Source organism: Solanum pennellii, chromosome 6 (genome assembly GCF_001406875.1).
Source record: "Solanum pennellii chromosome 6, SPENNV200".
NCBI lineage: Eukaryota > Viridiplantae > Streptophyta > Magnoliopsida > Solanales > Solanaceae > Solanum > Solanum pennellii.
In genome coordinates, this window is record NC_028642.1 from 29,141,949 (window position 1) to 29,169,720 (window position 27,772).

General features: G+C 32.1%; 2 protein-coding genes across 2 annotated transcripts; both read left to right on the plus strand.

The window, feature by feature from the left end:
• The first annotated feature begins 11,668 nt into the window (after nucleotides 1-11,668).
• On the plus strand, nucleotides 11,669-17,864 carry LOC107022229 (protein TPX2-like). The gene is made up of 14 exons (XM_015222901.2): nucleotides 11,669-11,975; nucleotides 12,541-12,702; nucleotides 12,835-12,961; nucleotides 13,273-13,381; nucleotides 15,271-15,326; nucleotides 15,520-15,598; nucleotides 15,714-15,776; nucleotides 15,898-15,948; nucleotides 16,186-16,244; nucleotides 16,502-16,577; nucleotides 16,674-16,739; nucleotides 16,839-16,901; nucleotides 17,063-17,253; nucleotides 17,601-17,864. Exons 1-13 carry the CDS (start codon nucleotides 11,801-11,803, stop codon nucleotides 17,126-17,128), a joined length of 1,152 nt encoding a protein of 383 aa, XP_015078387.1. The 5' UTR covers nucleotides 11,669-11,800; the 3' UTR covers nucleotides 17,129-17,253; nucleotides 17,601-17,864.
• Nucleotides 17,865-21,564: 3,700 nt separating this feature from the next.
• Nucleotides 21,565-26,957, plus strand: LOC107023110 (DEAD-box ATP-dependent RNA helicase 7-like). Its single transcript, XM_015223669.2, has 14 exons — nucleotides 21,565-22,138; nucleotides 22,789-22,923; nucleotides 23,021-23,161; nucleotides 23,242-23,353; nucleotides 23,566-23,636; nucleotides 23,860-24,014; nucleotides 24,107-24,218; nucleotides 24,453-24,554; nucleotides 24,645-24,705; nucleotides 24,793-24,961; nucleotides 25,034-25,130; nucleotides 25,215-25,309; nucleotides 26,112-26,245; nucleotides 26,454-26,957. The coding sequence occupies exons 1-14, from the start codon at nucleotides 21,665-21,667 to the stop codon at nucleotides 26,645-26,647; spliced, it is 2,052 nt and encodes a 683-aa protein (XP_015079155.1). The 5' UTR covers nucleotides 21,565-21,664; the 3' UTR covers nucleotides 26,648-26,957.
• Nucleotides 26,958-27,772: the final 815 nt, after the last annotated feature.

Genomic DNA, 27,772 nt, shown 5'->3' on the forward strand with positions numbered 1-27,772 from the left:
CACTTTTCATAAGTAGAGGTCTTGCTATCAATTGTAAGCGCTTAATAAATGACTCAGCAAGGCCATTTTGAGTATAAACATGAGCTACAGGATGTTCAACTTTTATCCCTACCGATACGCAATAAGCATCAAAAGCTTGGGATGTGAATTCGCCAGCATTATCAAAGCGAATTGTCTTAATGGAATAATCTGGAAATTGCACTCTTAATCGTATCATTTGTGCCAATAATTTTGCAAACGCCAGGTTGCGAGATGATAAGAGGCACACATGAGACCATCTTGAAGATGCGTCTATTAGGACCATAAAATATCTAAACGACCCACTAGATGGGTGAATAAGTCCACAAATATCCCCATGTATTCGTTCCAAAAATTGAGGGGATTCAATGTTAACTTTCATTGGTGATGGCCTAGTAATCAATTTGCCTTGGCAACAAGCAGCACATGAAAGCTCATCATTTGTAAGAATCTTCAGGTTCTTTAATGGATGTCCATTTGAGTTTTCAATGATTCGTCTCATCATTATTGATCCAGGATGACCTATTCAGTCATGCCAAAGCACAAAAGTCTTTAAGTCAGTAAACTTCTGGTTTACGATAGAGTGTGCTTCAATCGTACTTATTTTTGCATAATACAGGCCAGAAGATAAAGTTGATAATTTCTCCAATACATATTTCTGGTTTGAGACAATCTTGGTAATACCAAGGTATTCAACATTCATTTCATTTATTGTCTCAACATGATATCCATTTCGGCGAATATCTTTAAAACTTAACAGGTTTCTTGGGGATTTAGAAGAGAATAAAGCATCTTCTATGACAAGTTTTGTCCCCTTAGGCAGAAATATAGTAGCTCTTCCGGAGCCTTCTATTAAGTTTGAATTACCAGAAATTGTAGTAACATTTGCTTTTCTTCTAAGCAAGTAGGAGAAGTATTTCTCATCTTTGAATATGGCGTGCGTTGTTCCACTATCAATTATACAAATATCTTCATGATTGATCATTGAGGTATCCATATATTCTTCAAGATAAAAGATATAAAAGAAATAAACATTATAATATTATTACTAAACAAAAACATTACACAACCTTTTAGTTATTTACAAGTCCAGGAAAACATATTCATACTAGTTCATATAAAAGACGAAAATGAAATATATTTACATTATTACAGACCCATCACCTATCAGGTGATCTATCTTTCCTTCGGGATTCTCAAAGAAATCTGCTACATCTAGATGCATGGGTTCAACAGTATCTTCCGTGATAAAGTTGGCTTCTGTGTTATTTTTCACCTCCTTCAGGGAAGCTTGATATAGCTCAACCAGGTGCCTTGGCATACGACAGGTACGTGACCAATGTCCTTTTCCTCCACAGCGATAACATTTGTTGTCTGAATTTTCTTCTCCACTACGTCATGTTTTTCATTCTTCTTTTTACACTGCTGGTGTTGAAGATTATTATTTAGTGCAAGACGATCACCATGATTGAAATTTCTTCCTCGACCACGACCACGGCCACGACTGGGGCCACGACCTTTTTCACGCCTAGATTAGTGAAAATTTGTCGTATTTACTTCAGGAAATGGCATAGAACCAGTAGGTCGACTTTCATGGTTTTTCATCAGTAAGTCATTATGTTGTTCAGCAACAAGGAGATGTGAAATTAATTCGGAATACTTTTTAAATCCCATTTCTCGGTATTGCTGCTGCAGAAGCATACTCGAGGCAGGAAAAGTGGAAAACATTTTTTCCAGCATATCATGGTCAGTGATATTATCTCCACATAATTTTAATTGTGAGATAATTTTAAACATGGAAGATTTATACTCACTGATAAATTTAAAATCTTGAAGTCTCAAGTGGATCCAGTCATAACGTGCCTGTGGAAGGACGACCAACTTCAGGTGGTCATATCTATCTTTTAAATTGTTCCACAACACCAGAGGATCCTTAACAGTGAGATATTCCATTTTCAAACCCTCATCAAGGTGATGACGGAGAAATATCATCGCCTTAGCACGGTTTTGATTCGATGCTTGATTATTTTCTTGGATGGTGTCTGCTAGACCCATCGCATCAAGATGAATTTCTGCATCGAGTGCCCATGATAGATAGCTTTTTCCCAGTATGTCTAGAGCAAGAAATTCAAGTTAGAAAGATTAGACATTATTTAAAAAAAAAGGAAATTCATACCTCCGAGGCTTTTAAAGTCTTTACTTGAACTGGCAGAGACTCGTGCTGATAACGTGTTATAAAATCAAGATTATAAGAAGAAGACAAGAGAAGTAGATGAAGGAGAAGATTTTCTTCTTATTCAAGTATATGTAAGTTTCATATGTATATATTACAATAGTGAATGAACAACCCTATTTATAGAGTGAGAAATCACTCCAAAGGTCACCATATTAAGTATCATAATAAATAGATACATTCTTATCCAAAAAGGTTCATGAAACCTAGTGAATATGAATGGTTTTTCATGTACCAACTTTATGGACTATCCACTTATTCAATAGATTTATAACAAAAAAAGCTTAATGGATAAAAAATGATGTAGTATTTTATTCCGAGCGAATAAAAAAATCTTACTCAAAACTATGATATACATGATATTCTTACTTATTTGCAATTTCATCCAATCCGCTATGAATTAATTATGGTAGAAGAATGAAATGAGGAAAGGTAATTCATTGATTGATATATTGAATTTATCATTTTATCCAAATTTGAACTTTGTATTACACTCGGTATGTGAAGAAAAAAATGTGTTACAATAAGGGTGTTTACGTTGAATTGGATATGGACGTGCTACATAAGTGTATACTGACTCGTGAACTCTCAAAGTAGTATGTCTCAGTTCACATTACCGCTTTTGAAAATTTATTTGGAGCTATTCATCAACTTTCTTAAATACATACTAACTTTGAGAGGGTTATTGCTGACTTATGATTAATTGGTGAATAACAAATGAATTCTTATGTACGATGTCTTCACGTCAATGAAATCATTATTCATTACTTGATGAAATACACTACTCTCTCCGTTCATATAAGTTAATTACTTTTCATTTTACACACATATATTAACATAACATAATAAGAGGGTAATTTTACCAATTCACTCCGTAAGAACTTCTATGGAACTTTATAAACAAGTATGGACACTGAACACTTTCAAAGAAAATTAATTGCAACATATCAATTAATGTTTTGTTAATTTAATAAAGGTGATCAATTAATCATATATTATTATAAGTGGGAACAAAAAAGTTAGAAGTTGAATTACGGTTTTACCCTTACTATAAATTTAAAAAAATATTAGGAAAAAATCAAATTACCATTTTACCCCTACATTTAATTAAAATATTGTAAATTATTAATAAATTAAATATTAAATAATAACTATATCATATTGTTTCATAAGTTTTTTGGCTTTTGATTTTCTTCCTATCTAAATTATTCTCCCATTACCTATAGTTGTTCACTTCTATTATTAAAGAGGGTGAATGAAGAGTTGTACGGTATTGATTATGACTTTATGAGAGAAATGCATGACTATTAAATAAATCTTTCATTTCACTCTAAATACATTAGTGGGTCAATTATCACTTTCATTATATTTTTATTTTTTTTATCGGAGAAAAATGTATGTGTACATTCTAAAACTTCATACGGAGCTTGCGATGTGATGGAAATGGATGTTGAATATCTTTACGGAGGTTAAAATTCATCTTTTCACAAAGTTGACCTTCTAACAAACATAGTAAGTAACTAATACATGTTCATGTTTTGATAAATTCTCATTTGATATTTAACTTTTAGATAATTATTGAAGAAATTCAACGTGTTTTCACTGATTTACATACTTTGGGTAAGTGAGATGAAAACTCTCTTCTTCCTTTCTTTGTCATTTCACTTAATTATGTTATGTAAATTGATCATCGAAAAGGTGCTACTTTTATCTTTCTGTCATTAAATTTATTCCGTTACTTTATAAGAGCTCAGTTTTTCCTGTTTCAACACATACCTAGCTTGCTACAATCTTTGGAAGAAAATCATTTTAGATAATAATGATGGTCATATCTAAATATTATGTGGCTTACCTTTTTTTTTATTGCATTCACCTAAGTACCAGCTCAAAGTGTACCTACAAAAAAAAAGCATCCAAGTTAGTGATGTTTACGTGCACTTTTTAGATTTGGAGCAAGAGTTCCTTGATATGCCACACACCATCAGATGCTATATTATCTTATTAATTTTACATAATTCCACATATCTTATTTTTCAAACAAATAACTGAAAGTTAAAAGAAAAGATTTAGTTGTCACCCTTGTATTTGTATAGAAAACGAAAAAGGGCCTAAAATACCCTCAAAATATTGAAAATGATGCAAAATTACCCTTCATCCAGCTATTGCTCCAAAATACCCTTTTCACCCAACTATTGGCTCCAATATACCCTTGTCATCCACCTTTGGGTTCATAATAGACCATTTATTTAACGGTTTCAAATTTAAACTATTTAAATATTTTAAAAATACTTGGCGCTCAACTATTGGATAAAATTTAATTTATTAATATAATTTATAAACCAACCCACTACCCACCTATTACTAATTAAGCTCCACCCAATTAATATATTATTTCTAATATCAAAATCGCCTTAAACACTACTAAAGCACAAAGAAATTACCGATTCCTGAAAATGACATTCAAAATTATTTGAGTTCGAATTGAAACCCCAAATAAATTTAGATTGAGCCATTTATTTAGGAGGACACTTCCAATAGGATTCTTTTTCAAGCTTGAATTCGAAATTTATAATTAAAGGTAAAGAAGTAGCACCTCTCGAATTAATTCATGCACTTTTTTAAATATAATTTTATAGATATTTATTCTTTATTTTAAATATTAAAGTTTTAATATATTATTTTTAAAAAAAATTATCTATTAAGTAACATCACATAATTGAGGTGAATGAATAATTAAGATGAACATAGTCAGACTTTTAAGTTTGTCGGTGATTTTTGTTTAGACACTTGAATTATAATATGTTTATGACTGAGGACTTGAATGTATGATAATGTACTTTTATAGGCATTTTCACCTCAAAGTTTTTGAAACATTCATTGGTAGTAGTTTTTCTGTTGTGCATGAGTAATGGGGCGGGTTTATTAATTGGGCGTGATTTAATTAGTAATGAGTGGGTAATAGATTGGTTAATAAATTATATTAATAAGTTAAATTATAACAAATAGTTGAGCGTTGTGTATTAAAAAACTATTTAAATAGTTTAAATTTAAAATTGTTAAACAAGTGGTTAATTTTGAACTCATAGGTGGATGAGAAGGGTATTTTGGAGCCAATAGGTGGATGAGAAGGGTATTTTGGAGCCAATAGGTGGATGAGAAGGGTATTTTGGAGCCAATAGGTGGATGAAGGGTAATTTTGTACCATTTCAGATACTTCAAGGGTATTTTAGGCCCTTTTCCGAAAAAAGAATATGATACATGCACTGATACATTAAAAAGAGAGTCGAATTTATTAATGGAGGATCCATTTTTGACTTAAAGAGAAAATTGAGGAATTTAGGAGATTTGTAAAACTTATAGAGGATAATGGTAATAAGTAAACTAAAAGGTCTCTGATTATTTCTATTTAAAAAGTATAATAAATTTTCTTAAAAAGTACAAGGACAATATGCCCTTTTACCTTAATACCTGAATTTGCATCTTGTAAGGGCAATTCGAGGGAACAATATTGGAATCGGATTATTTCGATTTCAGTATAGGAGCTCCATTCGATTATGTGAATTATTTCATGATATAATACTATTTTTAAAAAAATAAATTATTAGCGTGCTAAAATTAAAGTAGAATGGAAAAAACACATATTAAAAATAAAATAAAATCAAAATTAATTGCACTCCTTAACTAAGAGAATTCTATTTAATGAGATAATAGTATGAAGATCTAGATTATTATATATCACTTAACGGAAAAGGGGCTAAAATACCCTTGAAGTATTGAAAATAGTACAAAATTATCCTCCATCCACCTATTGGATCCAAAATACCCTTTTCACCCACCTATTGACTCCAAATTACCCTTGCCATCCACCTTTAGGTTCAAAATTGACCACTTATTTAACGATTTCAAATTTAAACTATTTAAATATTTTTTAAAATACTTGACACTCAACTATTGGATATAATTTAATTTATAAATATTATTTATAAACCAACCCACTATCCACCCATTACTAATTAAGCCCCACCCAATTAATAAACTATTTCTAATATCAAAATCACCCTAACCACTACTAAAGCACGACGAAATTACCGATTCATGAATATGACATTCAAAATTATTGAGTTTCGAATTGAAGCCCCAATTAGATTTAGGTTGAGCCGCTTATTTAGGAGGACACTTTCAATAAGATTTTATTTCAAGCTTGAATTCGAAATTTATGATTAAAGGTAAGGAAGTAGAGCACTTCTCAAATTAATTCATGCACTTTTAAATGTGATTTTATAAATATTGATTATTTGTTTCAAATGTTAAAACTTTAATATATTCTTTTTTTAAAAAGTTATCGATTTAGTAACATCACATAATTGAGGCGAATGAATAATTAAGATGAATATAGTCAGACTTCTAAGTTTATCGGTAATTTTTATTTAGACATTTGAATTATAATTTTTATTGACGACTTGAATGTATGATAATGTACTTCTATAGACATTTTCACCTCAAATTTTTAGAAAAACTCATTTGTAGTGGCTTTCTTGTTGTGCATTAATAATGGAGCGGGTTTATTAATTAAAGGTGGTTTGATTAGTAATAGGTGGGTAGTAGATTGATTAATAAATTATATTAATAAGTTAAATTATAACAAATAGTTGAGCGTCATGTATTAAAAAAAATATTTAAATAGTTTAAATTTAAAATCGTTAAATAATTGGTAATTTTGAACCCAAAGGTGGATGAGAAGGGTATTTTGGAGTCAATAGGTGGATGGAGGGTAATTTTGTATCATTTCTAATACTTTAAGGATATTTTAAACCCTTTACATATATTTAGATATTTTAGTCTAGAAGACTATATTTGAAATCCTTCTTTTCAATTACTTTTGGATGCAAAAGTAAGTTTTATACAGAAACATATTAAATCCAAGCTTTAGCGTATTTTTTAAAATATATTGTGATAAACATTTATATAGACATGAGATCAGACTTACATAAATTTTAGATTGTAATAGAAGATAAACGTGCAGTGCACGTTTTCAGAACTAGTATGAAATAAGGACAAGGGGAGTATTTCTAAACAATGTTCGAACTTGGAAGCAAAAAGAGTTTTTCATTCATTGAAAATTAAATTACTAAATGATAAAAATAAAATAAGAATAAAATTAAATATTTCCTCGATTTCAAAATAAGTGAATTGTTAGAGTATTAAACATTTTTTAAAGAAAAGAATATTAAGAGCCTATTTGGATTAGCTAAAGTTGGTCAAACCTACTTTCAAGTTATTTTTAGCTTTTGGGAGTGTATGAAAAAGTTAAAAATAACTTAAAATAAATTTAAAATGACTTAAATAAGTTTAAGACAAAAATAGCACTGTCTCTACTTTTTTATTTTTTGACTTAAAGGTATTTAAGATTGACTTTTAAATTTAAGATTGAGTTCAATCCAAATGAGCTCTAAGACATTAATTGTACACTACTTTCCATATTTATCGTTTTGAATTATTGTCAAATTACTCCTTAGAATAACTAAATATTAATTATGATAACTACTCCTAAGAGTCCTTCGGGATGACTCAGTTGATTTGGAGGGTGGTTATCCACACAGATAATCCGGGATTNCCCCCCCCACTCTCCCCCCTTCTGAGTCAAGTATGTTGCATAGAGCCTGCCTAATCGATTTACTTTCCCTGTGTGATTTGCAGGCTATTACACTCTCAATACTTCATAGAAATTAGAGTTTCTTAAACTTATCACACATGAAATCCCAATGAAGGGCAAAAATGAAAGAATATTTCAAAATTATTCTTAGAGATTGAACGATTAAGATAATCTGAACTATAAAAAATGTCCCAACAATTCACTTATTTTAAAATAGAGAAAATATATATAAAACACTTATTAGCTTTAATATTTATAGTGATGTTGTTGGATTGAAAATATTGATATGCGCATCTTGAAGAATTTTAGTGGTGGCAAAGAAAGGTTCTCAAATAAGTATTTAGTTAATTATTTACAGAGATTATAGGTATTTGGAAGCTCTCATTTAGTTGAAGAGCGGCTTTGTTTATAGTCATGTGGTAATTGAAAGAGATAATTCGTTAGTTCATCAATCCTTGAAGGAAATATTTTAAATAATACTTGAGATTGTATCTCAATTTTGTTGAGTAAAGTAATAAAGTTGTATCTCATTAATGGGCTACATAGTTTGTTCGTTTTCATACCATTATAATAAAGGCAACTTTCACGTATAGCAAACAAAAAATTTATATTTGTATGTTATAGCAAAGTTTGCATAATTGCGCTCCATAGCAAACATAAAATTGTATAATTTGCTATACATATACAATTGTATAATTCGCTGGCCTAAATTGTATAATTCGCTGGTCTATTTCGCTCAATTGTATAATTCGCTATCATGTTTCACTGTAATTGTATAATGCACAATTGTATAATTCGCTGCCTATTTCGCTGCAATATTTGTATAAAATTTGCATTTGTCTACAATTGAATTGAAGTAAAATGTTTGTAAATTGTATAATTAAGTGTATATCACAAAGATATATGTTTTTGCATGTGTATATACAATTTTCTCTCGCTTTATACAAAACAGAAACACAATTTATACACTTCTGTGTATAAAGCGAGAGAGGCGAGCAGAGGGAGATTGGCGAGCGAGAATAGGAGAGTGGCGAGCGAGATTTTTGGGAGAGAGGCGACTGACAAACTTTGGCTAACGTTTGCTATGGAGCACAATTAAATCAAACCGTAGCTACTCCATTTATTTTAGGTTATTAGTTTGCTATTATATACAATTATCCCTTATAAATATTCAAGTTCAAGATACACATTTAGTCTTGCACGATCATTTAATCTTTTTTTAGAGTTGAATTATCTATCTCCCTATGATAACCCTATAACTACATGAGTTATTTGAATAAGAGCAATCGATTATAACGATAATTTGTCAAACAAAGATATTTGGAGCCTTGAGTTAATACAAAACTTCTTCTACCAAATCTTAATCCTCTCAAGCAAAATTAAGATAGTATAATGAAGGTTAATATTCACAACCTTACAATGATTAAGAACAACAAGAAAGAAGTTTGATATCTTACTATCATAATATTATGTCACACACAAGTCTTATGAACATTATCACTACATTGAATTTCACAATCTTAATAGAAAATTTAGCTACTTATACCGAAGTGTAAACAATAAGAATAATAGTTAAGACAACTTATAAACTTACCTTGAATATTAAAGCTGAAAGGAATGATGGTGATTTTTTATCAACAAGTTAGAAAGAAAAAACCTTGAAACTTGTCCAAAAATATCTAAACTAATGTGCAAAAACTAAAAATTAAAAACTAAATTGTTGACTTTTTACAGAAGAAATTTATGATTGTATTTTGCCTCCTGACTTGACCATCTCTAGTCTTATTAATATACTTTCTGATATTTTTATAATCTGATTTGAGCTATGATCATAGATCATTCTTTTTCTTGCATTTTTTTAATTTTTTTTCTCCTTTTGTCTATTTGGACATCTAAAACCTATAAAACAATCTTGAACACTAAAGCACATAAAAATAAGTGTAAGAACATGTAAAACTTCAAGTAAAAAATATAGGATGTGTTTTAATTTCAAGATACATTAATTTATTCCAATTAATATTTGCTTCTCTAAATAGAAAATCAACAAATCAAGTTGCGCATGCTTTGGTTAGGTGGTTGTTTTTACGTTTAGGCCGATGGAATAGGGGTTTATCCTCCCATCTTTTATTTTCGATGTAGTTAATTTTTATTTGAATAATATTGAGAATGTGCTTTTTTCGAAGAAAAGAGTCAATATTGATATCTTATTCAAAATACTTAATTTTGTATCACGACATATGACGTATATATCATGCGACATATGACGTGTCACACCAAATGAAAGAGCCAATTAAATTATGCCACTTGCCAAAATGTCGTAGCATACCTAGTCAAATAAGAGACAAATGAAATTATGTCACGTGTACAAATGACATATTTTGATTGATTAAATATATTCATGTTATTCTACAACTATATTTAGGGATCAGATAATTCAGAAAAGAGACCAGAAATCCAAGAAGAAGTAAAAAAGAGCCAGTGGATCAATCTCGCAAATTTCTCTCCCAGCTACAAACATTACAGCATGAGGTTATACACATTTGAGGTACCATTACTCCAGCCACATGTATATTCATTTTATTCAAAGATGAAATAGTCAAACATCTTGAGTATAACGAGGAGATTAAATTCTTTAAGTACGCACAATATATTTTCTGGCCTTGGATATTTTTTTTAAAAAAATTAAGCTTTTTTAAATTTTTCCGCCTATTTCAATTTTTTAATTTATTGGTTGGAACACGAATATACTCACAGTTCTAGCCTCTAAGTTAGGGGTGGGCATGTTATGGTACAAGACGACATAGAAACATTGATTCGATAATCATCATCATATCAAATTGTGTGGTATGATTTGATAGGCTTAAATTCGATTCCGATGTTTTGCTATGATTAATCAGAAATTATAACTTGTTAAGCTTTGACTTATGTATATCACATAATAGATAATTTTGATTTCAAATTTTCACGAAACCTCTTAATTATATCATACTACTTAAAATGTAGAACAGTGTAAGAGACAGAACAAACAATTCTCTTCGTTAACTAAATTACAAAAAAGAAAATTTCAATTACGATAAAGTAATCAAAGTTTCAACATCTAAATAATTTTTATACTTATACAAGATACAAATTTATTAGTAACATAATAATATATATAAATAATACATATAATTATATACTTAAATATGATATTCGATATTTCAATATTATTTTTATAAATATCAAATATCATATTGAATATTAAAATAATTTAAAATATAGCTCTAATATTTTAATTTCAATATCTATTGTACCATATCAATCAATGCTCTGGCCTCTGGGTGATAAAAAAATTTGTGGAATTATTGTGTCTATTTCAGGTTCTAAAGACAAAGATTAGGAATATCCTGGTCTGACTATTTTTGTAGAATTATTCTTTCACTTCTCTTTTTCCATCCTTCGCTTATCTGTTCCGTTTATCCAGTCCAACAGCTAATCTAATTATTGTATAAAATGCTTTTCTTATTTAACTTTGAGTAAATAATAATAAATATATTGATTTAGTTGGTAACACGTAGTATTGAAAGTCATATTTAGGAATTTATTTTAATCTTGCACAATATAAATCACAAGTATTTATGAATATTTTTATTAATTGTTAAAATCTCGTATTAAGTTAGAACCATACGAACAAATTAAAATAAATGGTAATAATTTAACGTTTTGGCGCTACGATTAAACTGACGCCTTTCTATTGTTTTACTTCCACCTTCCTCCATGGAAACGTCACTTTCAAATATACACCTCTACCACATTTTCAATTTTTTAAAGGAAATAAGAACCTACGATTATTATATATATGAATTTCTGGTGATTAGAAAAACTTTGCATTTTGAAATACAAAGGAGATTCTGCAAATGGAAGGAGAAATGGATGATTTCAGTGTTGAATGTTTGGATGAATTGCAAGAATTTGACTGGGAATACGAGTATGACGCAGCGTTTTTCTATGATTTCTCTATCCCGGAGTCACCTTTTCAGGCTGCACAAGCCCAACGTTGGTTTGAAACTGCAGGCAACTATCCGCCTTCTCGTAAGACATACATAGATGAATTTTTTGTTTTATTTTTATGGTTGATTATTTTGCGTGCAAGTTGTCTAGATTATATTCTTGTATTTCATTCACGGGATGATGAGTTTAAAAAAAAAAAAAAGAATGTTTTAATTTGGAATAAAAAGAAGAAGAAGATGTGTATGAGTCGTTCAATACTTTGTGGTTATTTAAGTTGAAGAAAAGTCAATTTATTATGATCTTGTGTTATGCAAAATCAAAAGTTACTAGATGACAATGCTCATATGGGACATTTCAGGTTTATAGTGAAGATGTTTTCGAAAAATGACCTTCTAAGGAAACATAATAAGTTACAACTCTGTGTTGAATTGTGTAAATTGTCTCATCTACATCAAAAGCTTAAATTATTAAAGAGAGAACTCTTTTTTAAATTCACAACCTATCGGAAACAACCTCTCTATCCTAATAAAGGTAGGGTGTACATCCTACTCTTCCCAGACCTCACTTGTTGGATTGCAGTGGATATGTTGTTGTGGTTTATAACTGTCCTCAATTTTTCTCCTCTGTTGCTTTTGGAACTTCTTAGCTCTCGTTGCAAAGTTAAATCTGGTGAAGGAGACCGCAGCAGCAGAATGTTCACTTGGTCCCTCCAGGTTACGAGAAGAACAAACTGAAAAATCAAGCAGCAGTAACTCCTCAAATATACACACCGGTTCTGTTGTTTCATCCTATAAATCGAAAATTGAAGGTTAGGTTACTAGGCACTAGCAACACTATTTGGGAATGACTCTCTAGTTATATGTTTGCAAAGGTTTTTCAGTTTTCCCTTTATTTTGATATCGGAGTGTAACATAAACTTGTACTGTTTCTACGTATTCAGAACCATTATCCATCGATCGAATGGCTTATGAAAGTCCTAAAGCTAAGATAAACTCAGAGACCGGATCTTTCAAACCTAGAGTTTCAACTTTAATGAATCCCACTGCTAGTCATTTGGCTAAACTAAGGTATGTCAAAAGATATTCCAACTTCTTTTGGAAGTTTTTATTTATTTCAAGGGTGATATATTGCGTAAGCAACTTTTATAATTGTTGTCTTCCAATCATTTTTGCCAAATGATTTCTGATCTCTAACTACTTCAATCAAAAACATCAAATTACTGTAAAAGTCCTCTTCAGGCTTGTGTATGTTTGTCAAGTTCCTGTCTGTTCAATTTGTTAGTCTTGTTCACTTATAGGTTATTTCTCGAACCATATTTAACTTGACTAAACCTGCTAGTATTTAGCTTTTGCTATGTTTCTCATTGCTCAATTGTTAGGTCCCAGAAACCACCAAGCAAGGCCGATGAGAGAAGCTCATGGAATTCTTCAGTATCTTTTAATTTTGCTACCAAAAGACAAAAGCTAGAGAGTGGTTATCTGCGTAAGGTACATGCATCAGTTACTTTTTGTTGATACTATTTCTGTTATAGTGTGATTGAAACTGCTCTATGGATTCTAATGCTATCCTAAAACAGAAGGGAATGAATTCCGATCTAGTCTATGTAATGATTTCTCTGTCAATTTAATGTTCCGTCTGCCTTAACTCTGTCCATAGGATATATTTTTTTTCCCCTGTGTACTCCAAGTTTAGATTGGAAGCTTTTATGTTGTACTTCCTTTGTTACATAGATCTTTATTGCAATGCCTTATGAGTTCTGATGACTTGAAAAGCTGTTTCCAAAGGATTACATTAGTTTGTTCACTATGAACTCGGTTTACTTGAGAAAAGTCCCTGTCAGATGTTGTAATGGTCAGATACCAATGAAGCTAAAAGCTTTGAAACTCCTTGCCCCTTGGAACATACACAATATCTTCACTTTTTTCTTTTGCCGACAACAGTAAGGTTCTGTGACATATTTATGAGGAAAATTACATTGAAATAACATAACTATAATGTAAGAACTTGTCGATACATTTTCAGTATCTGATGGTGGTTTAGTTGAGTTAGTTTTATCTTGTGTAAAAGGTCAAGCCCAGTGAAGCTTGTTAGGCAGTCAAGTGAGTTGCTTGTGACAAAATTTTAGCATTTTGTGTTGATCTGCTTTTGCTAACAGAACAAAAACTTATCATTTATATGTAAGCTCTTGAAATATTTTTTCTTCATCATTTAATCTTTCCAACCATGTTGCTCATTTAAAGAATCAAAGTTTTCTATTCACAAGATATCCAAAAAAGTCTAATGTGAATGATTAAAATCGTCATTGAAAGATGTTATATTTAACACCTCATGAATCTGCTTTGCTGTTTCAGTACAATAAAAATAACATAACTATAATGTAAGAACTTGTCGATACATTTTCAGTATCTGATGGTGGTTTAGTTGAGTTAGTTTTATCTTGTGTAAAAGGTCAAGCCCAGTGAAGCTTGTTAGGCAGTCAAGTGAGTTGCTTGTGACAAAATTTTAGCATTTTGTGTTGATCTGCTTTTGCTAACAGAACAAAAACTTATCATTTATATGTAAGCTCTTGAAATATTTTTTCTTCATCATTTAATCTTTCCAACCATGTTGCTCATTTAAAGAATCAAAGTTTTCTATTCACAAGATATCCAAAAAAGTCTAATGTGAATGATTAAAATCGTCATTGAAAGATGTTATATTTAACACCTCATGAATCTGCTTTGCTGTTTCAGTACAATAAAAATAACATAACTATAATGTAAGAACTTGTCGATACATTTTCAGTATCTGATGGTGGTTTAGTTGAGTTAGTTTTATCTTGTGTAAAAGGTCAAGCCCAGTGAAGCTTGTTAGGCAGTCAAGTGAGTTGCTTGTGACAAAATTTTAGCATTTTGTGTTGATCTGCTTTTGCTAACAGAACAAAAACTTATCATTTATATGTAAGCTCTTGAAATATTTTTTCTTCATCATTTAATCTTTCCAACCATGTTGCTCATTTAAAGAATCAAAGTTTTCTATTCACAAGATATCCAAAAAAGTCTAATGTGAATGATTAAAATCGTCATTGAAAGATGTTATATTTAACACCTCATGAATCTGCTTTGCTGTTTCAATACAATAAAAATGACTATTAGCGGCATTTAATTCTTAATTGCCGCTAAATATGTATTTTTAGCGGCAATTGTCACTCTTTGTATATGTCCCTAAAGCCTTTAGCGACATTGGTTCTAATGGCACTTAACTAATGCCGGTAAAGACTTTAGCACTCTTTATTAGTGTCAATAGTTAATGCCGCTAAAAGTTGTTTTTGTTGTAGTGTTTGTAGAATATTTATTCTGGTTTCAAGTTTATCTAACTTGACGCGTACTCATTGAAGGTCACTATTCCTAAAGATCCTCAACTGGAAACCATGCAGAGGGCGCTAAGACGAAGGTATGTAGTTGAGAACTATAGTATCCCACATAGGGTATAAAAGCACATCCTTGGCTACTTTACTCACTCTTTACGGATTTTGGGAATAGATGCTCAAATTGTTTCACGAATTTAATTCGGTCATTTTTCAAGTTGTTTATCCCTTTATTAACAGTTGAATGATCAACTTTTGATTTGTTTCTAAAAATTTCAGGTGTAAGAATGATTCAGAGTCAAGTGAAAATGCAAAAGCTAAAGGCCAACCTTCAAAGCCACAACCCTTAAACACAAAAGTTGGTAGTTTGAGATATTGCTCTCTTCCGGAACTTTATAAAATTATTTAACAGAATTAGCATATAATTTACTTCAAATATCTCATCTAAGACTTGTTCTTTGTGCTTTCTCTAGATTCTCAAAGCTCCTGTATTACCTCCTCATCCGAAGACCACATTGAGATCAACGGAGTTTCATGTAACTACACATAGCTCTATCCTCTGCTGCAATTCTTCTCATTACTGCTAAATCGATGAAGACTTTGAAAGAAATTGTGTTGCATACTTACCAATTTCAATCTGCTGCTTCATGTTTTTAGGTTTTTAAGTTGAAGACTATGGAGAGGGCCTCGAGAAATTCATCTGCTAATGTAGGTCACTGTCCTTCCACAGCTTTCTTATAGAATATAGCAAATTGTAACACAGAAACTTTAAATGATATTTACAACTATTAGTTAGTCACACTCAGTTTCACACATATGGATTTGCCTGTATATGTAGAGGGTTTTACGGAATATTTTAAAAACTAAACAACTAAATGATGAATTCTGGAAGCTACATATAAATAAATTGGTAGAAGCTAATATCTTTATGTTGGTCTATTGCAGTTGTCAAGCAGCCAAAACGCGGAGTCTGCGGTACTTAGCACTTCTGTGGATTTTAAAAGGTTGGATTGATAGGTTTCTGTCCTCATCCAGTAGTTGATTGAGAAGAATTTTGCGTATTCTGAGTTGTATTTTGTTTGTTTTTCGGTTAAACTGAACTAACTATTTTAAAAACTCACATCATCTCTTTAAAAGTATATCCTCGGGGATCATTTGTAATCTCCTTCCGGAATAAAGAATCAACTATTGTAGATCATCCATTTTACTTTTATGATTCACCAGATGGTTTAAGCTACCTATGTTTGCATTGTTTTCTCAGACCAAACACTCAGAATGCTGCGAAGCAGGGGAATTCTGTAACATCGATTAAATCAAAAGCTTTAAGATGCAACAAGGTACCATTCAATCTAACCATGTGAGCTGTCTTTTGTATTCTCTTTTAGAGTTTATGGTATATGCTAATTGTGAAACTATATCATGTCTTCATTCAGATCTTCCCTAGTAGCGAAGATACTAGAATATGTGAAAACATTGGAGAAAGAAGTATAACCTCAATGGTAATGAACTATCGCTTTGCTTACTTTTATCGATCTTCCATTAAGTATAGTTTCTTTCTCTGCTGTTACATGAGGCTCTTATGTCCTATCCTTCCGCAGGATTGTAATTCTACAGTCGATAGGAGGCTTCCAATGCATCCACCAGTAGAACTGTTTAATAAGGTATGTGCTTCAACATGAAAGTTGTCATATCGGATTGCTTTTAACTGTCAGTATAGGATCTTAAACATGAATTGAATGCATTATATATCTTTATATTCATCATCTTACTGTCATGTCTTCCAGTTAACTAATACAAATCGTCGTTTTGCTTTTAATCTCAGCTGTCCCTTAGATCTGAAAGAGAAAGTAGTGTAGTATCTGATCAGCCAAAAATCTATGCATCTTGAAAGATGCATCTGAAGTTTTTAAAAGAGGAATGTATTCTTGTACCTGCTGCATTCGGAAGCCAAATCAGTGTGCGCCACAAGGGGCACCGCACACCAAGGATTGGATACTAGTCCAGCATGAAAAGGTACCTGTTTCTTCAATTTTATGAATAAGAAAACAGATAGTAAGATAACATTAATTGTTGATACTCCCTCCGTTTCAATTTGTTTGTCTAGTTTTGACTAAGCACCAAGTTTAAGAAAGTAAAGAAAACTTTTGAATCTTGTGATCTTAAACCTATTACGTAGAAAGTTAGAATTAAAGAGTTGTCAAAGAAAAGGAAAGAGACATTATTTTTTTGAAATGAATACTAAAAAGAAAGGTAAGACAAACAAATTGAAACGGGGGAGTACTACTGAAAATAGTCATTGAATGCCTAGCTATCTTATTGTTTGGCTGACCTTCTCTTTAATCTTTGTACTGATCATTCAGGTACTTGGAATACTATAAGAAGAATGTATGATCAAGATTGTATTTCTTCAAGTTGTTTCATTGAAGTAGAAAATATATAGAATTTCTAAGATTAGAGAATTCTTGGATATAGAAACGAGAGGAGTCTAAATGGAACGAAATGTATAGTGATGATTAATAGTCGACTCCAACTTACTTTGGATTGAGGTTTATTTAGTTGTTGTTGTTGTTGCTGCTTGATCAGATAAATGGAAACTGGAAACGAAGGCATCAATCTTTCTAGCACACAATCAAGCTCAAGTGCTAAGCAAAGTATTGAAGGTTGGAAAAGAAATTTACTTAGCTTTGCAAATTAAGCAAGAAAAAGTATATAATCAACAAATGAATTTGATTAATATTTATATGTAGCAATTAAATAACAAAAGTTGATCAAACAAAAAAATGGAATGGACTCCACATTTTAGCCATGCTCATTATTTTGAGCTTTCGCATAATTCAGTGTTCAATTTTATAGCTTGTCAAGTCAAGAGCGACCCCCTCTTTCTTGACCCATTTACGACGCTTATGCATATATAATCTCTCTATTTTTTTTATAAAAATAATTTGTATGTATAGAATACTCTTATTATACACTTTATTATGGTAATCCCCTCTTTTTTATAAACCTAAATATTATATACCTAATAATAGTATACAATGTATATTTTATATATAATTGTATAATTTTTGTCTAGTCTGTGTATGTAACAAGAGAAGGAAGAAGATAGAAAAGAAAAATTAAGCCAACGAACCAAAATGCGTCTGAAAGTTTGGAATATTAAAACAGAAAGGAGGTTGTTTATAATAAATCATTGACTCAAGGTAAATAGGCCGAAAACAAAGGAGTAACTAGTGTACAAGAAACAAGAAACAAAAATAAAAACAATACAATAGTCGGGCACAAAGAATCAATAAATAGTAACATCAAATGAATAAGGATATAAAACTACATGAGCAATACACTACTAATATGAACGGATGAACATCAAGACAACACACTACTACCTGCTACTCTTCCTCTCTATCTAAGGTCATGTCCTTGGTAGGCTAGAGTTCCGTCATCTTCATTCTAAATCAACCTCTCTTTAGTACTTTTTCGACCTACTTATACCCATCATACCTAACATTTTTGTACCTTCTTACTAGAGCAGTTGCGCATCTCCTCTTCAAATACCTAAACTATCTCATCCTCACTTTACTCCTTGTCCACAATGAAGGCTACACCCACCTTGACTTAAATATCTTCATTCCTAATCTCATAGTCCATGTGTCCCATATTAATTGATTATTTTCTCTTTTTACACGTATGTAAGAAATCATATATAAGAAAATAATTTTACTAATTCATGTGTTAAAAAAATTCTTGACAATTTTACAAACAAATGTGAACACGTTTAGAAAAAATTAATTCAAAGACAATATAGAAAAAATTAATAAATGTTTTCTTGATTAAGTAAGGTGGACAACTGATATGAGACAGTAAGATCATCAACTAATATGGAACAGATCGAATAGTTCTTGCCTCTTAGGGGTCGTTTGGTACAAAGATCAATAATGCAGGGATTAGTAATGCAGAGATTGATAATGCAGGGATTAGTTATGCAGGGATTGGTAATGCAGGGATTATTATTATCAAGTGTTTGGTTCATTGTTTTTTAACTAGTTTTGTGTGTGGCTTAAAGCTCTAGAAAAAAATTCTTTTCAATTATACCCTTGAGTTGTTATGGGATTTTTGTATTTCATGTAATTGGGTCAACGTAGATAATTGACGGATAATATTATTTTTTCATAGCATTTTTAACTAGATAGGAGAATAAAACTTTATTATCATATTCACTACGTTCTCACTTAAATTATTTGAGAGTAAATAATTGTCATCTATAAATTGGAGTTAATATCTCAAAATGTCACACAACTAAAATAATATATAGGAAAAATTTATTGAACTTTGTTTTGTATCAATAAATCTTTTAAAAAACTCTTTATCATATAATATAATAAAAATAAACAATAGATATAGCAAATTTAATTAAACTATTTTTATGATCGAGATGTTTTATTTTATATGTATATGCTCTTGTTTTAGACTACTTGTGTAATATTTAAGGAACTTCCGTTAAGAGACAATATTTGACTTATGAATTGTTCTTAAATTCATACATCAACATTAGCATATTAGTCGGATTATCATATTTTATATTAATAATAAGTAGATTAAATAACTCATGTTTTAACAAAAAGTTATATCTAAATAATAAAATTTGCAAATTAATTTATTTAAACAAATTTATTAGTATAAATATAAAATATAAAATCAAGAAAATAAACAAAATGATTAAAAGGATTTGAGGGGGTATTTTTGTCTTTATCTAGATTAGTCCCATGGTATTAAATTAATACCACCAAATGGAAGGTATTAGTTATACACCCTCTAATACCATGTAGGGTGTATAACTAATCCATGGATTGATCAAAAATTTCTACCAAACATAGAATTAAATAATACCACACTTAATACTTGGACTATTTTTCCTAATACTCCCTACCAAACGACCCCTTAATATATCTGCACACCATCCTCATTTTCACAACTTTCATCTTATGCATGTTTAGACATAAAAAAAAAAAGAACCGCACCTTATTGTAGTGTTTGAATAAGATTAAACAAAAACTCTTTCAAGTACTATAGGAGTAAAATAACTTGAAAATATTATTTTAAATCTATAACTTAGGGGTGGACATACATTATTTCGATCTGGTTTTGATTTTTTTATTTTGATTTTCTAATTTTCGATTGAACACTGAATTAAATTAATTAAATTTGATTCAATTATTTGTAATTTAGTGCAATTTGATTTCAGACTATTAAATTCGATTTTTCAGTTATGAGTCTGCTTAATGGGCTTATCCAATTTTTATGACTTTTTTGTTCAATTTTTTAGTTTATTGGGCTAAAAATAAGAATAAACCTATGGGAAACTTTCACATATAGCCACTTAAAAATAATTAATTACTTTTCATAGCTATAGTTTGATAATTACAATTTGTTGCTACATGTTATATGGATGAGAGAGGCGAGCGAGACTGGGAAAGAGAGGAGAATGGCGAGAGAGGGGGAAAAAGTTGGAGAAAGGTGAATTGTATATGTATATTGGTTAGGTAATTATATATTATACATATATATTAGTATATATGGCAAGAGAGATTGAGAAAGGGAGGAGAGAGGCGATCAAGACTGGGAGAGGGAGGAGAGAGGCGAGCGAGATCGAGAGAGGAAGGAGAGAGGTGAGAGAGAGGGCAAAAAGTGGGAGAGAGGTGAATTATATATGTATATAATTGTATATTATACATCTACATTTATATATAGGGCAAGCGAGATTGGGAGAGGGAGGAGAGAGGCGAGTGAGAGAGGGCAGAGAGTGAGAGAGAGATGAATTGTATATGTATATATGTTAAATAATTATATATTATACATATGTATTTGTATATTCTGGCGAATTATACATCTACAAACATGACTAATTATACAAATCAAAGTCAGCATAGATAATTAATGTATAATGTTAATAGCGATTGATAATTATAGCAAATTATAGCTATGATGAGTAAATAAATAGTACAAATTTACTTTATTGCGTAATTTTCGCTAAACCTATACTATATATATGCTAACAATAAATAGTGGACTCCAAATTACATTTGTACCAATATATAAATTTCGATTAAATCAAAATCCCAAAATTACATACAAATCAATCATGTAATTAAAAAAATTATCTCAATCAAAATTAATTTAATTCCATATGAGCGGCTAGTCTAATTAATTGTTGTAGCCCTAAAACCGACTTTGACTCCAAAATGTCCATAAAAATATCTCTTTATTAAATCGGACGGTTAAGATTGATTTAATCAGCTCTCATCAACACCCCTATAAAATCTCAAACCCTAAACCCAGCCTCCTCCTCTTTCCTCTCCTGCTTCTGCGCCTAACTGCAGAATACACTGTTTTCGGCAGGAGAGCAATTCCCCCTACAAGCAAAGCCATCATGCCTGCACTTGTTGTAACTGAAGAAACAATGGCCTCCGAGCTATCCAAGAAAAAAATGAAGAAGACACCCAAAACTGATATTGAAACTCCTACTGATAAGAAAACCAAAGAGAAAAAGTCAAAAAAATCCAAGATTGAGTCTGGGTCTGATTCAGAGGACGCTAAAAGGAGTAAAAAGAAAGAGAAAAAGAGAAAAGCTTTGGACTTGGATGGTGAGAAGAGTGATACGAGCTCAGAGATATGCGAGCCCGTAGATTTGAAGAAGAATAAAAAGGCTAAATTCGACGACGAACAAGTGATGGTTGAGAAGAAAGTCGAGGATCCTAATGCTTTGTCTAATTTTAGGATTTCAAAGCCTTTAAAAGAGGCTTTGAATTCTAAGGGAATAGAAGCACTTTTTCCTATTCAAGCTATGACTTTTGATGATATTCTTGATGGATGTGATTTGGTTGGTCGAGCACGTACTGGTCAGGTATGAATTCAGCTCATGATTCTATAATTTATCATTTACTTGCCGTGCTCTAATATATTGAGTTTTAATGGAGTAACCAGACTTAACACTTCGTTTGGTTAATTATTACAAATTGTTTCATAATGGATTGCATTATATTGTATTGTAATGTGTGGATCCATTATACTGGATACACATATATGATCTTCATTAGAGGAAGAGACATAGAGACCCTAACTTGTTTGTAAGGTTCTTTGTTCTCTTGCTGCTAGAGATGCACAGGTTTCCTTTGATGAGAAACTTACTTTTGGATTGTGATAGAGGTTCTTTAATTTCTTTATTGTCATATATACAGATTACCCTTTTGAAGAAAAGTTTATATATGAATTATCAGCTGTCATATATACATATTACCCTTTTGAAGAAAAAGTTTATATATGAATTATGAGCTGCATGTTTCCTATTATAAATTATTCATTTATCAAGAATTTAAGCTAAATGGGAAGGGTGAAATTTAGTCCTCATGTTATGAATGTCAATGGTAAATTGATTCTCCTATTGCTTTTGCAGCTGCCAGAAATTCCGCTAAAAGTGTTCTGACTATTTTGGTTAACTAGATTGTAAAGCAAAGATATGACTTGACTTTAATTTGTGCTTCCATATATTTGCAGGGTAAAACGCTGGCCTTTGTTTTGCCCATATTGGAGTCCCTAACGAATGGTCCTACTAAAGCATTACGAAAAACAGGGTATGGGAAGGCTCCTAGTGTTTTGGTGCTTTTACCTACTAGGGAATTGGCACTTCAGGTATATATTATCAGCCTTCTGTAGGTGTTGTTTCACTCACTGTAAACCAATGGGTGCATTTCTTGCAAGTAGCATCTTGTTAATTTGGTAATTGCAGGTGTTTGCTGACTTTGAAGTCTATGGCCGGGCTGTTGGGCTCACTGCATGCTGTTTGTATGGAAATTCTCCTATGGGGGCACAACAGGCTCAACTAAAAAGAGGAGTTGACATTGTAGTGGGTACTCCTGGAAGGGTTAAGGTAAGGTTTGCTGATATACAAGTTGAGTTTCATTCACTTTTATGGAGTGAAAAGTTGACTGCTTCAAAATTCTGCTGCAGGACCACATTGAAAGGGGAAATATTGATTTCGGGTCTTTGAAGTTCCGTGTTCTTGATGAAGTCGATGAAATGTTAAAAATTGGTTTTGTAGATGATGTCGAATTTATTTTAGGTATGCTATGAGTCAGAAATCTCTTCCTATAGACGTTGTGGTTTTCACCCCTCCATATAGGCATATCTATACTATGGTGTTACAGATGTTAGGATGAAATTCTGACAACTGAAATTTGCCAGTGCGTTACTGTTCTGTTGAGGGCTTTTCTATTTTATGGTTATTGACACTTAAATGCTTTTCTGTTTCTTTTATTCCTTTGTGATTCAAAGGCAAGGTCGAAGATGCAAGCCTAGTTCAAACAGTTCTTTTCAGTGCCACTTTGCCAGTCTGGGTGAAGCATGTACGTAGTTGTACCTTTTGTTTTTGAATTCACAATACAGTATCCTGTACTGGGGAATATTTCATGCAATTTTTTATTTAATATCAGTTCAATTGTTCTCTACCTAAGGCTTGGTAAACAAATTACCTTGAGGTTGGAAATTAGAGGGCAGGTGCTGTGTGCAACTGTTGTGCTCTTAGCTTGCACTTCTTTCTCTCTTACTGAAACATGTTTTTGGTGCCAGATTGCTTCTAAGTTTCTGAAACCAGATAAGAAAACGGCTGACCTTGTTGGTAATGAGAAAATGAAGGCCAGTAAAAATGTGAGGCATATTATTATTCCATGCTCTAGTTCTGCAAGACCTCAGCTTATTCCTGATATCATTCGGTGCTACGGCAGGTTGGTTGCTTCTCATTTTCCAGTGTCTTCCAGTTAAAGCATGACGTGAACCTCTGAAATGATTATAATTTTTTTGTTCCATGGAAAATTAGTGGAGGACGTACAATTATTTTTACTGAGACAAGGGCGCTGGCTTCAGAGCTAGCTGGCTTATTGCCTGGGGCAAGTGCTTTGCATGGGGAGATACAACAGAACCAGCGTGAGGTAGAATTTTCTGAAATACATGCTCTATTTTACTGTGCTCTCCTCATCATCCATCATCTTCTTTCGGGTTCCACCCCTTCCGTATCTTCCTTACACTGTTGATTATACAAATATGAAATATGCAGTATTTGTCATCAACCTTCTACACTCATTAACAAATTGATAATTATGTGCAGCTAAGTCGAGTCTCGTAGTAACAACTAACAACCCTTTATCATTTTCACATGTTCTCAGGCTACACTTAAAGGATTCAGATCAGGCAAATTCATGACATTAGTGGCCACAAATGTGGCAGCCCGTGGATTGGATATCGATGATGTTCAGTTAATTATCCAGGTTTTGTTACCACGTTCATGTTCCATGCTTGATTCTTAAACTTTATTGGTATTTCAGTGCTGATTGTGATTAATATTTCTTTGCGTAAAGTGCGAAGCCACTAGTGACGTGGAAGCATACATTCATCGATCTGGAAGGACAGGACGGGCAGGTGAGTTTCTAATGTTGGGATTGCTTTCATTAGCTTACATAAATTAGGGAGCATTGTTAGTAACTTTATTTTTCCGTCACATTCCAGGAAAGAGTGGCGTTGCTGTAATGCTGTATGATCCAAGGAAGTCAAACATTTCTAGAATCGAAAAAGAATCTGGTGTGACGTTTGAGCATTTGTCTGCTCCTCAGCCAGCTGATGTTGCTAAGGCAGCTGGGAAAGAAGCTGCTGATATAATTGCGGATATTTCTGATAGGTATGGCTTCATTTGTGCCTGGTTAATTTTGAAATGCATCATTTTATTAATTATCATTTCAACTATGTATAGTGTCATACCTGTATTTAAGGCTGCTGCAGAGGAGCTTCTGAATACTTCTGACCTATCACCAGCAGAGTTGCTTGCGAAAGCTCTTGCCAAGGCTGCTGTATGTTTCTGTTGTCTTATTTATTCTCTCTGGGAGGCAGACCTCCTTATCTTACTGTTGACTAACTTGTGTCTTGCTTTCCAGGGCTATTCTGAGATCAAGACTCGATCGCTTCTTACTTCTATGGAGAACTGTGTTACTCTGCTTCTTGAGTGTGGGAGACCCATCTTCTCACCTTCGTGAGTATTTAAAATTTGAAATATGTCGCTTATCGAATTGCAAGTATGAATTGTGGCTTGTGCATTTCAATGCCTCAAATTGTGTGTGTTTGGTATTGAAGGAAAATGTTTGCTTGGAGAATGTTTTTCACGAAAATAAGGGTTTCTTACTAATTTTTATTTTTGGTACCTAAGCAATAAGTATTATCCTAAAAACTTCTGACATAATCTAGACAAATATTATTGGGGTCTGTGGGTGGTGCACATTGGGCTACAGGCATGTCACTTGGGAAACTTGTTTTTCCTACTTCCACTAGGGAAAGTCATTTTCCACATTTTCAAGAAACTTGTTTTCCTGGACAAATGTTTCCCAAAAATTTTGACCAACTGAACTTGGAAAAATTGGAAAATGTTTTCTTCCATGTTGAACTTCATCTAAGCATATCCACAAGAAAACTCTAAACACACCTTCTGAATTCGCAAGCAAGGATGTAGGCAGGGAACCATGTTCATAGTCTCACATCAGTGTTTCTACCCATTTATATAAAATTAGCTACAAAATGAAGTTGGTACAGTAATTACACTAAATGGATTCATGAAGGGTAAGTTTCTCATTGTTCCCTATTGGAAGTAGTGAATTACATTACAGGTTTGAGGCATCTTGCATCAGAGATCCGTTATGCCAAGTAGTGCTTTTAATTTACATCAAACTGACCTTAATTTATTTTGAGACATGATGAAGCTGATTGCCTAGGAGTCTTATAAACTGTTGTCGTGCTCAGTCCAATAATTCTGATTTTGTTACCTGTTATATCAATGGCAGCTTTGTCTATAGTGTCCTGAGGAGGTTCTTGCCTGAGGAGAAGGTTGAATCAATCAATGGTCTTACTTTGACAGCCGATGGAAAGGGGGCAGTTTTTGATGTAGCTGCTGAGCACTTGGATGAATTTCTCTCAGGTATAGTTCTCCAATTTCTGCAGATGATTCAATGAATATGTCACATTATAATCACTCAACAGTAGTGGTATAATTTGTCATTAGAGTTAGTTCACTTTATTTTTTTTCATGTTTCTGTTTAGGCAGGGTTCTGCCTAGTTGCTATATTTGATTGTTGTAGCTTTTCTAATGTCTGCTTCTCCCTTGTCTTTTCCTGTGGGATTTTCAGGCCAAAAAACTGCACATGGGGTAAATCTAGAGGTTGTGGAAGCGCTGCCTCCTTTGCAAGAGAGAGAGAAGCCAAGAGGTGGAAGATTTGGAGGTGGTGGCCGTGGTGGCGGCTTCGGTAACAGAAGAGGCGGAGGTGGCTTTTCTGGAGGAAGAGGGGGGAGAGGTAATGGCAACTTTGGTCGCAAATGGTAAGGAATGGCGACATAATTTTTTTGATAGCTGACAATACAAGAGTTTGTCCACGGCTGCGTTCAAAAGTTTGGTATAGTGAAGAAAGTGTATGAGAATTCAGTAAGGTTTCTTCTGTATTAATTTTACTAATTTATATAGGTTTCCCCTCCCTGTACCCTGCTTCATTCTGCTTTTCGCTAGTTGGCTTTCTTGTAGTGTTCTTCCATGTTTTACTATATGTTTGGTTAGACACTTAAAAAGTTATTATTTATTTTGTATGGTATTGTTACCTGAAGAAATCAGATTCAATTCAAGTTCAATTTATATGGAGCGTACCACCAGTTTAATTTTCTTGCATTGGACCTAAGTTAGCTCCTTTACTCACATGTTTCTTGCATCCGCTACTTGATTTGCCTCGCGATAACAATAGTACAATTGATTCTTTTGGGCAATATCGATGATTTTATTCTAGTGGGATTTATGTAGTCTTATGGTCTTAAGCATGTACAACTAAAAAATGAAATTAAATTGTTGCCAAAAAAAAAGAAAAAGGGAGGGGGTTGGAAGTGAGGGGTCATTCTTCTTAAAACAAACTATGGGGTTAGAAGTTAAAACACACAATTTCACGAAATTTTTGCAACCCCTTAACCTGTAGATTAAGGGTGTGTGGTTGATTTAAATATTTTGAAAAATATTTTTTAGATCAATTTATTTTCGTCAAATTTAAGAATAACGACTTTCTTTAAAAATTAAGAAAAATATTTTTCAAAACTCTCCTACAACCTCAAATTACAATTATTTTCTTACTCTACCCGTACTCAGATCCTCTCCATTCAAAAATAAAATAAAATTAATTATTAAAATTTCTTTTTTTCAAAAAAAAAAATCAATTTTCATTTTGTCTCTATCTTGCTCCAAACCCCCAAACTAGCCCCTCCCCAACCAAAATAAAATGAGCAACTTAAATTTTATTTTTGAAAAATAGTTTAAATTTTATAATTTTCAATTTCTTTTTACCCCGCCCGACCCTTGACTTTTCTTTAATCCACACCTGCCCAACTCCTATGAGCCCCCCACCCCCAAAAGAAAATTTAGGACTTCTCTTTTAGGAAATTTTTCCAATTCAACTTTTTAGTTATTTACCCC